General features: G+C 40.5%; 1 protein-coding gene across 7 annotated transcripts; it reads left to right on the plus strand.

Annotated features, from left to right (window-relative positions):
- Nucleotides 1-785: 785 nt before the first annotated feature.
- On the plus strand, nt 786-16,031 carry LOC122026370 (calmodulin-binding transcription activator 2-like). 7 transcript variants are annotated; one of them, XM_042585067.1, is made up of 10 exons: nt 786-1,173; nt 2,309-2,394; nt 2,621-2,752; nt 4,693-4,808; nt 12,728-12,816; nt 13,516-13,561; nt 14,691-14,841; nt 14,921-15,068; nt 15,151-15,262; nt 15,485-16,031. In XM_042585067.1, the coding sequence occupies exons 3-8, from the start codon at nt 2,743-2,745 to the stop codon at nt 15,013-15,015; spliced, it is 507 nt and encodes a 168-aa protein (XP_042441001.1). In that variant the 5' UTR covers nt 786-1,173; nt 2,309-2,394; nt 2,621-2,742; the 3' UTR covers nt 15,016-15,068; nt 15,151-15,262; nt 15,485-16,031. The 7 variants fall into 7 exon arrangements, with proteins under 7 accessions (XP_042441001.1, XP_042440995.1, XP_042440996.1 ...); XM_042585061.1 differs by lacking the exon at nt 2,309-2,394 and having other exon boundaries at nt 788-1,173; XM_042585062.1 differs by lacking the exon at nt 2,309-2,394 and having other exon boundaries at nt 788-1,173; nt 15,491-16,031.
- The last annotated feature ends 1,455 nt before the right edge of the window (nt 16,032-17,486 follow it).

Here is a 17,486-nt window from a genome sequence, read left to right on the forward strand (position 1 = left end):
ATTAATAAAAAACAATAAAATGGATTTATTTGAGGCCTTTGAATACTAAATTAATTAGATTCAAAAGATTTTAATCTTCAACCCCTAGTCTTATTAATATTTATACTATTATATATTCATTTTCTGGATTTTTTTTTAAAGGTTCTTCGATTGTCTTAAGGCCATCCCGAAGACAGTGACAGCTAAGTTCTACCAATTTCTCATAAAATAAATTTAGTTGAGCCGTCATTTTCACATGAATTAAATATTTTTACGTAGAATTTTTAAATACTTTCCTTTCTTCTGTCCACCTCACAACATCGTTCAATTTCATCAGACGCAGAAGCTGCCGACGGCCAAATTAATTATTCAATAAGATTTTTAGTCGTACGGTAAACATTAATGAGCGACTGTGAAATGACGACGGCCGAATTAATTGCGTCGATTCTAGATTGAACCAAGATGAGCCCGGTTCGTTCCCACTGATTTCGCCGTATCTTATTACAGACCGTCCATCACACCTGATTTCATCGAGATCCCGCAAAAACGAACGGACAGATGTTTCATTCCGAGAATAGTTTTTGCTAATAAGTCGGAGAGGGTTGATTATTCTACGGATCATTGAAAGTGCCGTAGGTAGGATCCCAAGTCGGTCCCACTGCGGGACCCATATCACATCGAATAAGAAGACGGTGTCAGCAGTGCGGGGTACAACAGGACTGGTCGGAGGTATTATTCAACGACACGTCAGTAATATGCTAATCGGGGAAAGGTCTCTTTCCTTTAATTTGATAAATAAAGGAGGGGTTCGACTTCGATCGAAGCAATGCATTCCTCACGCTGTCGCATCCCGTTTCCAACTCGGCGGCTCGCCCTTGATCGCCTTCTTCGAAGGTTCGCTCCGTTTGTCGCTCTCGGTTGCTGTGAAGTATCTCGCTATCGCCCCCCTGGGCCCTAATCGGTGATCTTCCGAGAAGTTTCGCGCGATCGGTACCCCTTATATAGCTCCGGAAGCAAATGGGGTTTGATTGTATTCTCGGAACCTCTTGAGCAGATCTGCCGCTTTGATTCCTTTAGACGGTGGAAAATATGGCGTTTTGAGAATCTACAAGTTAGGATTCTGGTGATTTCTTGTATCGGGGATATATATGGATATGGCAGGGGTCCGGCGTGGTGAAGCGAATGCATCTTTTGGTGAGAGGTTTTACGTTTTTGTGCTTTTACTCTTTTTCTTATCTTTGGCCTAGTTTTTGTTTTCTTCCTTATTTTGTATGCATGTGTAGATCTGTTGACCTGGCTTTGTATCCAATTGTATATTTGTTTTTTCATGTATAAGTTTCGTTTGGTTACTTCTCCGTGTCACAGTTGATTTTTATTCTCCTCTGCTCTATTTCCTCGAGACGAAATCGATGTTAAATGTTAAAAAGGCATAGGAAATAAAGAATTACTACCCCTTAGATTTTCTTCTTTGATAGAATCTGACGAATCATTGATTATTATTTCTTCGCTGTAAACTTTTAGACCTTTTGGATATGTGGTGCATTCTCCACTATATTGCATTGAATGGTTGGATCAGATGGTTAATTCGGATTAAGGCTCGTGTATTATGGTATGGTAAGCTGGAATGTAGAAGTGCTCTTAATTTGACAAGGTAAGCAATCATCGAATATGATGGTTATTGTAAACACTCAATATGGTTAATCAACGAATGTATCCTGACCCATAAGGTTTGTAATAGATTCCAAAACATCTGTTTGTAGTGAATTTTGACTTGAACTTTATGATTATCAATAATGGAACCCCAAGTGCTACTGTGTTGGCTGCCATATAAGTGGACTATATAAACATATTGTTGCTTTAGCTGGATACATAGTATTCCGGATCACCAAGGTAATCGACTATATTTTGGGCTTTTCTTAATTGTGCACGGGTGGAAAACTGATTTAGTTAATCCAAATATGATTACACAGCTATTGGAAGCCGTTGTTACAATTTTGAAAGTTCATAAGTTGGTTTAAGATTGAAATTTTTGGCATATTCAATATGCACATCAAAGTTTTGGATATTTTTGTTAATAAGCTAGTGTCAAAAGGCACTAAAATAGTTAAGCAATCAATCAGGCACCTTGAATCATGTTAGGTGACTTCAATCATGGCGACTAGGTGAGCACCTGACCACGTAAGGCCTGTAACTATATTATCTAATCACTCCTGTTTTCTCTTTGACAGTCATTCTATGGTCGGTCATCTTTTTAAATAATTTGTCGATTTCAAATTATAATTCATTGTTTTATTTGTTAAGGAATATTTAGCTATCTTTATGTTTGCAGCTGGAGTCCTAGTTTTCTATGCTTTGAAATCCCAATACCATGGACATGAAGTACATTGGGAGCATTACAATCCTAGTATACTTACAGTACGAACTTGTCTATTTGGTATACAGACAATATTATTGTGCAGCTATTTTTCTCTTGTGATTATATAAATGCTTTTGTAAAAAATTTCTTACGTCCTAAGAAGGGACTTGGATGGATTTAAGCACAATCTAATTTCTTGAGCAAACTCTTTACTTTCATCCTCCTGTAGATACTTCTCTCTTGTTATTTTTTTCCTCTGATGAGATAATTTTTGCGGATATACAGATATTGAGCAATTACTTGTGGAAGCACAACATCGATGGCTACGCCCTGCTGAAATCTGTGAAATACTTCAGAACCATAGGAAATTTCGTATAGCACCAGAACCTCCAAATAAACCTCAGAGTATGAAGTCAAGTATATGCCATTTCTTTATATATTAATTGATATTTTATGCAGAATGGATGTGCCTCTGAACCAATAAGTGAATTTTGACTATGCTTAAATCTGTAGGTTTTAAAGAGTAAGCCTCACCTCACACATCACTGAAGACCTTCTTCTTTAACTTATTCTGCCTACCAGAAAATAACCAAAAAAAAAAAAATGCATCTCACTTATCAACCTTGGCTTTGGAGCATTCTTGCTACTAGATCTACACCTATCCTCTTGGGCCATTGAAATCAAGTGCAACTGCATCCATTCCCAATGACTTCTTAATCTCACTGTACACCACAAAGTTCAACTTTTCAGCTGTAACTATATCTTACCTTCAGAATCTAGCAAATCAATCTGATTAACAAATTCCCATTTCACAGGACCAACTCTGAAGTTTACCCCTTACAAACTCCAATATCCTTCTTTGACTCGTAATTCAGTATCCCACTAAACCTTACAGCACTTTCACTAATAACAACACCAACAGAAAGATCAACTCCCAGAAACAGAAATAACTTTATTAGCATTTGAACCATCACCAACAGAACGAACGTTTCCATATCTAAATCATCAACAATATTCACATCAAACCCATCTAAGACAACATCCTTACCATCCATGTTACCTTACTTGAGCCCTTCTACCTCATCTAAATCATCACCCAATACTGCAAATGCGTTAGTCTTTGTACTACAAGAAGTAGCCTTGGGTACACCCCCAGCAGAAAAATCAAGCATCAGACAAATAGAGATAAAACTCTATAAATGTAACAACATTTTCATCTGACTCCTAAGAAACACCCATGCCATCCATATCACAGTACTTGATCCTATCTTCCTCATCTAAATCGTTACACGATATTGCAAAGGCATTAGTCTTTTGATTCAAATATCATAGTTAGCTTTAGGTAATGCCTTCTCCCTCATGCTCTTCTGGCTTTCTACACCCACGACCTATATAATTCAAAGTTTTCTGCATCCTCCTCCTTAGAAGAGCCCTCTTTTGATCCATCAGGTGAACCCTTAGCAGTATCCCCATTAAAACTCCTCTCTCCACACTTATCTCTTTGCTTCAGTTACCAAGTTCATCATAGGCATAACAAAGATTAGGAACATTCTCATGAGCAATGGAATGGAAAAATAAAAATCTCTTCCCACAAGCTTCAATGAATGCAGACAAACTTGGCCTTTTCCCTAGAGCAGTGATACCATCAAATTTTATTGAGTTGACAACAACGATAGCTCATAAAGGCAGGACATCCCTATTCATTATTTCAATAGGGAGATCAGGAAACTGAATCCAAACAAGAACCTCATCAATCTTCCTAACCACAGATTAAAGACAAGGCTTTCACAACAAAAAGGACAACACCCTACCATTTACAAGTCAATGCCCATTCACCAATACATCCTTACAATCATCATCGGTCTCAAAAAAGAAAGCATAAAACCTTGCTTCAAGGATGCACAAGCATCAGCCCTTCTCACAATCTCCAAACAGAGCATAGCACTAACAGACTCCAATGCGAGAATTCTTCCCAATTTTTTCCCCATATAAACTTCATACCTTTTCCAGCCTTCACCAGATTTGCATTAGAGAAAATCACTACACAAGCGGTAGATTCCTGAATCCTCCTTAACAATGCCTGAAGATCTTAATTCATTAGAGGAACAGGATTGGAAAAATCCTTCCCACTTGAGTGATTGGTGATCATCCAATCCATTAACACAAGCTCTCCTTACATACTCATGTAGATAGGATCAGCACCTAAAGAAGAACAAGGATCTATCCAACCCCTCATGAGGAAGGTTGCCACCATTGCAAGAGAGAAACCTTCTTGTTATTTTCACACATTGACCTTTTTTCTCATCTTGTTTAGTATATTCTATGTTGAAGAACTATCTTCCTTTTTTTTTCTTTAGGTGGATCCCTATTTCTATTTGACCGAAAAGTGTTAAGATACTTCAGAAAGGATGGCCATAACTGGAGAAAGAAAAAGGATGGAAAAACGGTTAAAGAAGCTCATGAGAGACTAAAAGTAGGTAAATTTTGTAATGATCTATTTCCATTTGTTTTTCATTTTTGGCGGGGGGAGGATATAGTAGTGTGCAATCCTTGCTTTTTGATTTTAACAAACAGAGATTGGAAAATTTGTTTTCTTTGTCACGAGCAGACTTATGGATATATTTTTTAGAGGGCAGTCTATGATATCTAGGTATACTTAGTAATGCTATTTCGATGGACCCAATCACTCATTGATGCCTTCGAGGAATAAGCTGCCTCATGCACCTAACCATGCTACCACGTGTAGAGTCTACATCATGATATTATTGCTTCATGCATTGCTTCACTGAAGCTATGGAAGTGATGTGGACTCCGAGGTGGGCGCCTTTGCTAGACGTCACTATAGTAGGAAGCAAATTAGCTACTGCTATAGTAGAAATAAATTAGTTATTGCCTAATTAGTAGAAAACAAATAATGACCTAATTTAACTATTGCTATAGTAGATTACAAATAATGACCTAATTAGTTTTTCTATTTTTGATTCCTTATTTCCTTTATGAGTTGGTCTTTCCTTAATTGTATCATGTTTGACTCCTTATATAAGGAGTGATATTATTAATAAAGGGAAGAAGAAAAAATTGAGTAATTGAACTCTGTCTAGGACGAGTCTTTCCTCCTCCCTTCCCCCTTACGTGTTGCATGACCAAGTTCGGATCCGGATTTCGACCTGTGACTTGATCCTGCACTCAGGACCATAACAATTTGGTATCAGAGCCGATCATGGGTGGCACTGATCCTATCACATCCAAACTTGATGCCTTCGTGGAATGATTGAGCTCGCAATAGCAAGTCACCTCCTGCCAGCGAAGACTAGAGGAGTAGATGACCAAGTTATCCTGTACTGTTCAAAAGATAAGATAACGGTTGGTGCCCACTACAAGCAGCCCTGGTTCTGCGGTACTCGAAGATGGAGTTCCCCGCCTATTTGGAGAAGGGGATCCACTGGGCTGGATTCAAAGGTGCAAAAAATTTTTTGCCAACCAAAGGACCACAGAAACCGATAAGGTTGGTCTTGTTGCCTTCCACTTGGTAAGGGAAGCCCAACTTTGGTTTGATCAGATGGAACAGAAAGAGTCAGTGACTTGGAAGCAATTCAAAAATCATTGCCATATCCGCTTTGTGCCTCCTATGAGTAACAACCCTTGGGAGAGCTAGCAAATCTAAAGTAGACAAGCGTGATAGAAGACTACCAGTGGCAGTTCCAGTCCCATCTCGCCCAGACCTTGGACCTCCGACTACAACAACATGTTGACTTGTTCACTGCAAGGCTAGTCGAAGATCTCTGTATCGACATCGAACTGCAGAAGCCTAAAAACTTGGGCATTGCAATGAAATATGACAAGGGCATTATAACGAAAGCAATGCTTCCATCAAGGTAGGGGGTTGTTGCGCACGAATTGGGGCGAGACCACAACCAAGCTTAACACGAGCAGTGGAGGCCCTTCTTTGGCAAAGACCAAGACAACATGGGTCATCAGCAAGGAGACTCCACATGTTTCATTCTTCAAGCGTCTAACCGGCGCCGAGATGGCAGAACGGTGCACCAAGGGCCATTGTTTTAACTGGGATGAGTCCTACTCCACCGGTCACAAGTGTAAGCGCCTGTTTTGGATTGAAATGTCTGATGATGACACAGAAGGTGAGGAAGAGGGGGAAGTGGATTCAAAAATTTCTCTTCATGCTATTAGTGGTGTTATACCTCGCTTGAGGACAAGCTCAACATCGAGGGGAGTGGGGGGAAAGTGACGATGTGGACGCCAAGATGGACGCCTTTGTTGGATGTGCTATAGTTGGAAGCAAATTAGCTACTACCTAATTAGCTACTGCTATAGTAGAAATAAATTAGTTATTTCCCAATTAGTCGAAAACAAATAATGACATAATTTAACTACTGCTATATTAGAAACAAATAATGACCTAATTATAGGTTGATCTTTCCTGAATCGTGTTATATTTGACTCCTTATATAAAGAGTGTTATTATTAATAAAGTGAAGAAGAAAAAAAATGAGTAATTACGTGTTGTATGACCAAGTTCGGATCCGGATCTCGATCTGTGACTTGATCCTGCACTCGGAACCATAACAACTTGGTATTAGAGCCACAGGTCTCAAGTGTATGATCAAGTCATAGGTCAAGATCCGGATCCGAACTTGGTCATGCAACATGTAAGGGGGAAGGGAGGAGGAAAAACTCGTCCTAGACAGAGTCCAATTACTCAATTTTTTTTCTTCCGTTTATTAATAATAACACTCCTTATATAAGGAGTCAAACTTCACACGATTTATAAAAGACCAACCCATAACGGAAACAAGGAATCAAAAATAGAAAAGCTAATTAGGTCATTATTTGTTTATACTATAAGTAGTTAAATTAGGTCATTATTTGTTTTCTACTAATTAGACAATAGTTAATTTATTTCTACTATAGCAGTAGCTAATTAGACAGTAGCTAATTGTTAGGGTCGATTTGTAGCTAGAGAAAAGGGGGGGGGGGGGGGGGAATAGCTCGTTGTCTTGCTTCGTGATGATGATATGCAGCGGAATGAAACACGAAACATACTTACAACGTTAACACGAAGGATTTACTTGGTATCCACCTCAAGATGAAGTGACTAATCCAAGGATCCACACACACGAACACTCTTTACTATGAATAATAAATCCTTCTCGGTACTACCGGAGGTGGAGAAACCTCTTACAACACCCACACAAGCATACAACTCAACGCAAGAAGAAAAATACAAAGAATACGAATGAAAAACCTTCTTCTTGCTCTCTTGTTGCTTGTAGATGTCTCTTGAACCTTAGAAGTGCAACAACACTTGTCTCCAAGAGCTTCCAAGAACTGGCGGAGAGTAGTCGGAGAAGTCGTGTGAAGATCGGGAGAACTCTTGCAAAGAAGAAAGTGTGCAACGACTTTATACTTGCCGCTTATAGGGCTCCCAATCAATTGGGCTTGCTCCCAATCGATTGCCACGTCAGATCCCAGTAATCCCAGCCGTCCAAAACCTGCAACCTGTGCAACAATCATATCTCAATCGATCGACTAATCGATTAGGGAGGCTTGAATCGATCGCCCGATCGATTCAACGCGCTTCTGTACGCTTGCTTCCTCGCGATAATCCCAACTCCAATCGATCGGTCGATCGATTGGTGGTGCCCAATCGATCGCCCGATCGATTGAGCTGCTCTCTGTGCTCGTGACAAAGGCTCCCAATCGATTGGCTGATCGATTGGGATGCTGTTTGTCGTAGCACTGTGCCCAATCGATCAGTTGATCGATTGGGCTTGGTCCAATTTGGTCACTTGATCAAATTGACCGACCCTAGCTCGCCCAAGTTAAGTCTATAGGGGATCTTGCGGCTAGTTAGAAGGGGGGTTGAATAGTCGTGCCCCCAATTAATCGCTTCTTATGTATTTGTTAGCACAACGGAATACAAACAATACAAATACGAAAACTAAAGACTAAGACTAAGAAAGGAAATGCAAACCAATATACGTCGATTTACGTGGTTCAGAGATAACTTGCTCCTACTCCACGGCTGTCTATAAGATGGGTGATCCCTCAATCCATCGGTGGATTAGTCTCCGGAAACTCCGGCTAGCTCAAACCTCCTTGTGGGTGGAGAAACCTCGCCACAAACTCACCAAGACCTCTTCAACACAAGGGAAACCTTGAGCATTGGTAGACTACTAATTAGACTTTAATCAAGTCCAATTTTGTCGGCCTTAACCAAGCTCTCCAGGCTTGGTTATATAGGTTGCGGGTTAGAAAACCCCGCCTGTCAGTCGACTGGTGAAAGTGTCAATCAACTGTCCTCTGTGGAGATTCGACCGTAACATCCCAACGGCTCGATACCAGTCGACTGCTCCACACTGATCGAGCGAACAGAAGCATTCTGTTCGCTCCCAGTCGATTGCCCAGTCGAATACACCAGTCGACTGATGAAACCACGAGTCGACTGGTACCCGAGTACAATCTCTTAGCACTCGGACCCTTACCTTTACGACTCACGTGACGCTTTTTTGTAGTTTTGACCTCTTGCCTTCAAGCCTACTTCCGTTAGCTCTCGTCCCTCAGATGCATTCAAGCCCGTGGCTCGTCCCTAATGTCATCCTTCGCGTATGCCTTGAAGTTACTTCCCTCGACCCTTGTCTTTGTTGTCTTGTCCACAGTCACTTGGATGCTTCATCCTTCACCGGACCCGAAGCCATTAACCTGAGTCATATGTGTATTCTGCAAACCTGTACAACTCAAATACACATATCAAATACCCCAAACACCAAAACATATGGTCGCACGGACCATCGGGATTGCTCCAACAAAGTCTAGGGCTACTAAACCCAACATCTGGTCAACCTTGACCTGTTGAGACTTTTTCACCAAGTGTCCGATCAATCCTTTGACCTACTTAGACTTTTCTCCTCGTGCTAAGTGTCCGGTCAAACTTGATCCACTTGGACTTACCGTCTTTTGTCAAGTGTCCGGTCCTCTATGATCCACTTGGACTTCTCAACACCTGGTGTCCGGTCCTCCATGACCTACCTGGATTTCCACGTGTTTGGCTTCACTCACCAGGACTTTCCATCTGTCTGGCTTCACTCATTAGGACTTTCACCTAACTTCACTCACTAGGATTTTCCTATTGTCCGACTTCACTCACTAGGACTTTCACCTCCCTAGCTTCACTCACTAGGACTTTCACCTAGTTTCACTCACCAAGATTTTCTTATTTCCCGGCTTCACTCACCAGGACTTTCACCTGCCTAACTTCACTCACTAGGTCTTTCACCTGGCTTCACTCACCAGAATTTCCAACTGCCTGGCTTCACTCACCAGGACTTCCATTTGTCTAACCTCCAGTTAGGACCTTCCCCAGAAAAATATCCGGTTAACTTTGACCTACTTGACTTTTCTTCACATCAAACTGGTCAAACCTTGACCAGAGAGAAATTGCGTCAACAATCTCCCCAATCGGACGATTGCACCTGCAATCTCCATATATTGTCAAACATCAAGACTCAAGCTTGAGCCAACTCAAGCTTAGTCAACCTGATCAACCTTGACCTAGGGGATATTGCACCAACACTAATTTGCTTCCAACTATAGCGCCATCCACATCGTCACTCCCCCCTCAATGTTGAGTTTGTCCTCAAGCTCGAAAGCGGGGTATAACGCCATTAATAGCATGGAGGGAAATTTCCGAATCTACTTCCTCCTCTTCCGCACTTTCGCTATCATCATCAGGCATTTCAATCCAAAACAGAGGCTTATACTTCTGACCTGTGGAGTAGGACTCATCAGAGGCCCTTGACTCTCAATTCTGCCATCTCGGCACGGGTCAGACACTTGAAGAGTCTCCTTGCTGATGTCCCCCGTTGTCTTGGTCTTCTCCAAAGGAGGGCCTCTGGTGTTAAGCTTGGTTATGGTCTTGTCGCAATTTGTGTGCAGCAGCCCCCCGCCTTGATGGAAGCATGACTTCCATTCTAATGCCCTTACCATATTCATTGCAATGCCTAGGTCGACTAACCCTGTAGTGAACAAGTCAACTTGTTGTTGTGGCCCGAGGTTTGGGCGAGGTGGGACTGGGACTGCTGCTGGTAGTCTACCTATCTCCTTTAGATTTGCTAGCTCTCTCAGAAGGTTGTTACTCTTAGGCGGCCTAAAGCAAATATGACAATGGTTTTTGAATTGCTTCCAAGTCATATATGACTCTTCCTGTTCCATCTGATCAAATCAAAGTTGTGCTTCCCCTACCAAGTGGAAGGCAACATGGCCAACCTTGTCGGTTTCTGTGGTCCTTTAGTTGGCAAAGAATTTTTTGCACCTTTTAATCCAGTCTAGTGGATCTCCTTCTCCAGAATAGGTGGGGAACTCCATCTTCGAGTACTGCGGAACCAGGGTGTCGTTGATTGGCGGTTCAGGTCTGACCTCCGAGGCTTTGGAAGGGCCACACTCCACGCTAGTAGGGGTGCTTGCGGTGGGCACTGGTCGTCATTTTGTCTCTTGAACAGTACGGGATAACTTGACCATCTGCTCCTCTAGTCCTCACTAGCGGGAGGTAATCTGCTCCATGAAAATTTACTGTTGCAAGGTCAATTTTTCCACGAAGGCATCGAGTTTTGATGTGATAGGATCTGCCCCCAGGACATAGCACAGACGATGGGCGCATGACATCTCTGGCATAATGGTCAGGGGTCGATTCTCAGGAATTGACGACCTGAGGTTTATCCCACCATGAGCCTAACGCCTGTGTACATGCATGTACCTTCCTCCATATCCGTGGGGCTGATACTAGGGGGGTCGTTAATGTAGCGGATCTACATTTTTTTTTTTGGATGTGATAGGATCCGTGTCTCCCATGATCGGCTCTGATACCAAGTTGTTATGGTCCCGAGTGCAGGATCAAGTCATAAGTTGAGATCCGGATCCGAATCCGAATTTGGTCATGCAACACGTAAAGGGAAGGGAGGAGGAAAGACTCATCCTAGACAGAGTCCAATTACTCAATTTTTTTTCTTTTTCCCTTTATTAATAATAACATTCCTTATATCAGGAGTCAAAGACCAACCTATAAAGGAATCAAAAATTACGTCATTATTTGTTTCTACTATAGCAGTAATTAAATTAGGTCATTATTTATTTTCTACTAATTAGGTAATAGTTAATTTATTTCTACTATAACAGTAGCTAATTTGCTTCTAACTATAGCGACGCCCAACAAAGACGTCCACCTTAGCGTCCACATCATCAAGGAGGGAGGCTGCTGCGTACGAATTGGGGCGGGACCACAACCAAGCTCAACACCAGTAGTGGAGGCCCTCCTTTGGCGAATATCAAGACAACGGGGGGACATCAGCAAGGAGCTCCACCTGCTTCATTTTTCAAGCGTTTGACCCGTGTCGAGATGACAGAACTTAGAATCAAGGGCCTCTATTTTATCTGTGATGAGTTTTACTCCACGGGTCACAAGTGTAAGCACCTGTTTTGGATTGAAGTGTTTGCTGATGATAGGGAAGGTGAGGAAGAGGGGGAAGTGGATTCGTAAATTTCCCTCCATGCTATTAGTGGTGTTATACCCCTCCTTCGAGCTCGTGGACAAGCTCAGCATCAAGGGGGGAGTGATGATGTAGACGCTGAGGTTGACGCCTTTGTTGGACGCCATTATAGTTGGAAGCAAATTAACTACTACCTAATTAGCTATTGCTATAGTAGAAATAAATTAGCTATTGCCTAATTAGTAGAAAACAAATAAAGATCTAATTTAACTACTGCTATAGTAGAAACAAATAATGACCTAATTTAACTATTGCTATAGTAGAAACAAATAATGACCTAATTAGCTTTTCTATTTTTGATTCCTTGTTTCCTTTTGGGTTGGTCTTTTCTGAATCGTGTCATGTTTGACTCCTTATATAAGGAGTGACATTATTAATAAAGTGAAGAAGAAAAAATTGAGTAATTGGACTCTGTCTAGGACGAGTCTTTCCTCCTCCCTTCACCCTTATGTGTTGCAAGATCAAGTTGACAAGTTCGGATCCAGATCTTGACCTATGACTCGATCTTGTACTCGGGACCATAATTGAGTAATTGGACTCTGTCTAGGACGAGTCTTTCCTCCTCCCTTCCCCTTTATGTGTTGCATGATCAAATTCGGATCCGGATCTTGGTATGTGACTCGATCTTGTACTCGGGACCATAACATGAAGCTGTATGACATGTAGCACAAATGAGAAGTATTTCAGAGTTTTTGTTAAATTATCGGGGAAAAAAACTTTTTCAGTTTGTACTTACCTGGAGTAGCTCCTCTTCATAGAAGGATAGCTATGTTTTATCATCAATTTCCTGAAGTTTTTCTTGAAGTCAACCAAACTTATGATGTGGTTCCAGGTTGGAAGTGTTGATATGCTTCATTGCTATTATGCTCACGGCGAAGAGAACGAAAAATTTCAAAGGCGGAGTTATTGGATGCTGGAAGAGTAAGTTTTAAATGTGTTTTTTATAGTTCTACGCTGCAACACTGTTTTTTTCTCTTTTCCATTTTTGTGGTTAATTTTCACATGATGACTTTTCTGCTTTATCAGTAAATGGCAGAAATGGTGTATAAAAAATTGTTATTTTTAGAATTCAATGTTTATTTTAAAATCTATACTTATCAATACTAATGTGTAAAAGACCTGCTTTAGATTTTCATTGAATTATTTGGGTATAAGTATCAAAATCATCCAAAAATTGTGCATACCTAGGTTGTTGAAACTCAATCTCCAAGGGCCAGACTGATTCCAGAGTTGGTAACAAAAATTTGTGTCATATTTTCCAATTTTTGAACAATTGAACTTTATAGGTTCATTGTATAAACCAACAATGCCTTACCAATTGCAAAAAGATATATGTTGGCATTGACTAATCTGAAGATAGAAACTTAAACTTAATTTAGTTTGCTTCTCCTACGCCCAGTCCATCAGTCCATGCAATCTTTTTTCCTGGAAATTGTTATGATCCAGTAATCCAGTGTTATGGCATTCGTGTTTCTATACTCGGCATTCATTGCTTTCATGTTTGTTATCTTTTTTGCCTTTGTGGAATCTGTGCTCACGAAGCCTTCATATTTTCATTATTGCTATTGTTTTTAATTTTTTAACTGCACTGGATATTTATGGTTTTATTTCTTGTTGCAGTGATCTCATGCACATTGTTCTCGTCCATTATCGTGAAGTCAAGGTTGTAAGTCACTTTCCTATTTTTATATATTTGCATTTTACACGTTTTTTTTACTTTATTATTAGATAGAGAATTTTTTTTTTTTATCTTGCTCATCATGAGAAAGGATCTATTGTACACAGTCTTACCCTGCATTTTGCAAGAGACTATTTTCAGGATTCGAACCCGTGACCTTTAGGTCACAAAGCAACAACTTTACCATTGCGCTATTTTCCTTTTTTACTTGCAGCCTTTAATCATGATAGTTATTTTTTTTTTCAAGGAGTTGCTTGAACATCGTTCAAAATAGTTACTAAAGTAGACAATCAGCGAACCCATCTATACCTCCACTCTTCTTCTGTTGTCCTTGCTGTTTCTCAAATAGTTTTAGCCTTGCTGTTTTTAAAATAGCTGTTGCCTTAACAATTAGATGGGCTGTGGCAACTTGCAGGCACTTTAGCAACTAAATCACCAGAATCTCGAAGCAAAGCAATTCCCATCTGACACACATGATGCATTACAGATTCATCATGATACTCGAATTCATCTCGAGTCTGTGTTAACCCTCGAACCTGGGCTTGTGTGTTTTACCCAAACTGCTATTGTTTGACATCAAGCTGACCAAATTATCTTTTTGAATACTCTGTCTCCCATCATTTATGTCTGTCTCTCATCATTTACGTCTCTCAACGGCAAATTGACTCAACCATGCTAAAATGGTTACAAAGTAAAAGCTTCATTTCTGTTCTGTAATATCCATAAGAGAGTTTTTAAAAGGGCCACTAACATAATAGTATGTGCAAATATGCCCCAAATACTGGGAGCTACCTATTTCAAAATATTTTCCAAATGAAAACTTCAATCAGTATAAATATTTCGTGTTTCCTTAGCTTCCAGCCTACCAATATTGAAGATCTATGACAAAGGTCATAAGCTTTTTGGAACAGATGGCTTGAAGATGTGACGACCAAACCCAATAACCCCTCTTAAGCTCCAGAGTGTCTTAAATGGGCATCTTACTCATCGTGGGCCATATATGTTGAAAGTCATGTTGAACTTAGTTAATTTATGATCTTATAAATTCAGTCGATGCATGCTTTAATTTATTTGTAATTGCCATATAAATAACCCACCGTATTGCAACGGTCTTCAGGATAGACCAAGTCTCAGCCGTTCAGCAAGTCTTGGCCATACAAGAGATGATCAAATTCAACCACCTTCACAAATCATTGGCACTGATAGCCCCAACAGTGCTCACACATCAGAATATGAAGATGCTGAATCAGGTGCAACATTTGCTACATGTAATGTATCTTTTTGTTGTGCATTCGCGTAGTGCAATTCACTTTTCATATTTCAATCCTTATGCATCTTGTCTTTCAGCTTATTCAAAGCAAGACACGAAGCAGCAGATAATTGTCAGACAAGTTCCAGATACCACTCTTTCACTAAGATGCGGCGACATGATGATTGACTAATGATCATCTAGACTTTTTGAGCCCTTGCATTCCATTTCTAACGCAGCTTATGTGTAAGTAATGCACTTTGCATGTTTTCACGTGGTTTTGTAACTTAAATTGGTTGTTTATTTATTATTGTTCGCGTCGGCACAGTTTGATCCAACATCCAAAGATGAGCTCCTGGGAGAGTTTACATAGGACAGGCTTCGAGAGACCATCGGCGGGCAGCCCATCACTGCGATGTAACTCGACTCGACTCTTACAGGTAAAATACCTCTGCGGTCACCGCTCTCTCTTGCTCCTTCACTGCTTCGTCCTCCGACGCCCCGAATCCAGGAAGCGGGGAGCGCAGCATCGACGCCGCCGCGATGCCGCCCCCGTCCCCCGCCTTCGTCGGGATGGGGACCTCTTCCCCACCGTCTTAGGAGATCTTTCGCTCAGATTAAATTAGTCATCTAATGATTATCGCGTACGTGATTGTTGTCAGGTTCAGTGTTCTGTTGCAGATGCGCTGGATCCGTTCAACCAGCAGCGGAGCCTATCCGATGTCTTCAATGTGGTGGACCGGATGCTGGATATTTTCCCATTCGGGGCGGGATGGCGTGGGGGGGGACGCGAGGGAGGACGACAGAGCGCTGTACCTTAAGGGGGAGATGCCGGGACTCGGGAAGGACGACGTGCAGAGAATAGCACGCTGGTGATTAAAGGGGAGGCGTCTAAGGAGGGAGCGGAATGCGGCGGAGGGGAACAAGGGGGAGACCAGGGAAGGGAAATGGCGCGACGCAGGTACAGTAGCCGCATCGAGCTTCCGGAGAATCAGTATGATTCTGAGTCGTTGTCGTGCCAGCGGTGGTGCAGTGCACACGTCCGTGTGATGTGGGTAGTGAACAGTTTGTAGTGTTTTTTTAACAATCCTTAAATTGCTAGCTTCCAAGAAAAAAAAGAAAGAGTGAATGATGGGTCTTCCGAAGCTATTCGTTTGTTAATTGTGATCAGCAGATATTAGTAACGATTTTACGCATTCAAACATCAAATGTATTAATGCAATCAAACTGATAGCCGAGGTACAATATTGCTTCGCAGTATTGCAGCTTTATTGCGCAGAAAAATCTTTTGACCCTGGAGAAGCAAGAAGCTTTTGGTACTCAACAGCGTGTCAGACTTGGCTGGATGGCTTTCTTTGCACCGTCAATGGAGTGACCAGAGGTCCATACAGAGCATAACAAAAAGGGTCGCCAAATCGGCTAATTTGTGACATTTTAACTAAATATTCTAATAGATCTCACTGCTTCAATAACGAAACCGACGGCAACTGACTTACCATATTTAGTTGTAAAAGTTCGGCAGTACTTTAAACATCCAATTAAGGTAAATAAATAAAGAGGTAAATATTATTTCTTTTTAACAAGCCAATCCTTAAAATTGGAGTAACTTTTATAGTCCTGGATGCCTTTTAATTGAGTAAAAACTTCATTTCATTGATCAAACTTTGGTTTTAGGGGCTACAAGATTTGATCTTATAATGCATTTCATATACCTCAGCTAATACGGATTTATTTTGGTTCTGATTAAGCTTTTGTGAACATATAGCATGAGTGGTGTCATTTCCTCATGACCTTTTGCAAACATTAATATATAAAAGAATGCATATTCGCATGAGTGGTATCAAACACTCAATTTGAAACCCTACTAAGAGATAAATTCCTTTTGATGAGTGTTTTTCATTGTCACGGTGATTTGGATTGTTTTGATGAGGAGGAATCAAAGATGTTTTCCTTTTTCATGATGATTAGGATTGCTATGATGAGGTGGTAAGTGAATGTGGCGATCCAAGCAACCAAATCTACATGGTACTCTCGACCTTTAAATTTCTAAGTAAACTAAAACCATTAAAAGACAAGAAAGAAAAGATACTAAAATGATAGAGACATCATCACCCAATGGAAAATTTGATGATTAGATGAACCAAATAAATCGACTCGAGACTTTAGATATAAAAATGAAAATGAAAATGAAGAAAGAGTATGAGAGTTCGATCTTTAGTTAAAGACTATTGATTCTGAAATCTTACTATCTTGACAACTTAAAGTCTTTTGACAATGGCCTCCACAAATGATCAATAGTGATATGTTTGACCATGCATCCTTAATGACTTCTTGTCTACTTTTGTTCACTGTTCAACCAATGAAGACTTTGACCATTATTTAAGTAAAAAAAAAACTAAAATGCAATCCCCCCCCTCTCTCTCTTAGATATATATATAAAATTCTTTATTTGTATTTTTCAATATATAATTGTATCATTGATTTATTGAAAATGACATGTGGATGGCAATAAATATAATTAAATAAGGTCCAGTGTGTGTGGTCATGGTCCATCAATTTCTAATCTGGCTTATGCATACATATCCATCTAATTAATTAATTTGCCAATTGTTCACAAAATTTCATGGAATATTGTGATGTCTCTTTCTCTTTTTTCTTGTGGCA

The sequence above is a fragment of the Zingiber officinale genome, chromosome 10A (genome assembly GCF_018446385.1).
Source record: "Zingiber officinale cultivar Zhangliang chromosome 10A, Zo_v1.1, whole genome shotgun sequence".
Lineage (NCBI taxonomy): Eukaryota > Viridiplantae > Streptophyta > Magnoliopsida > Zingiberales > Zingiberaceae > Zingiber > Zingiber officinale.

Excerpts from the sequence above, each read along its gene's own strand:
- LOC122026370 (XM_042585061.1), top strand. The coding sequence starts at position 1,128 with ATGGATATGGCAGGGGTCCGGCGTGGTGAAGCGAATGCATCTTTTG. Across the intron at positions 2,753-4,692 it reads ACCTCAGAGTATGAAGTCAA|GTGGATCCCTATTTCTATTT; the intron begins GTATATGCCATT and ends TTTTTTCTTTAG. Across the intron at positions 12,817-13,515 it reads AGTTATTGGATGCTGGAAGA|TGATCTCATGCACATTGTTC; the intron begins GTAAGTTTTAAA and ends TTCTTGTTGCAG.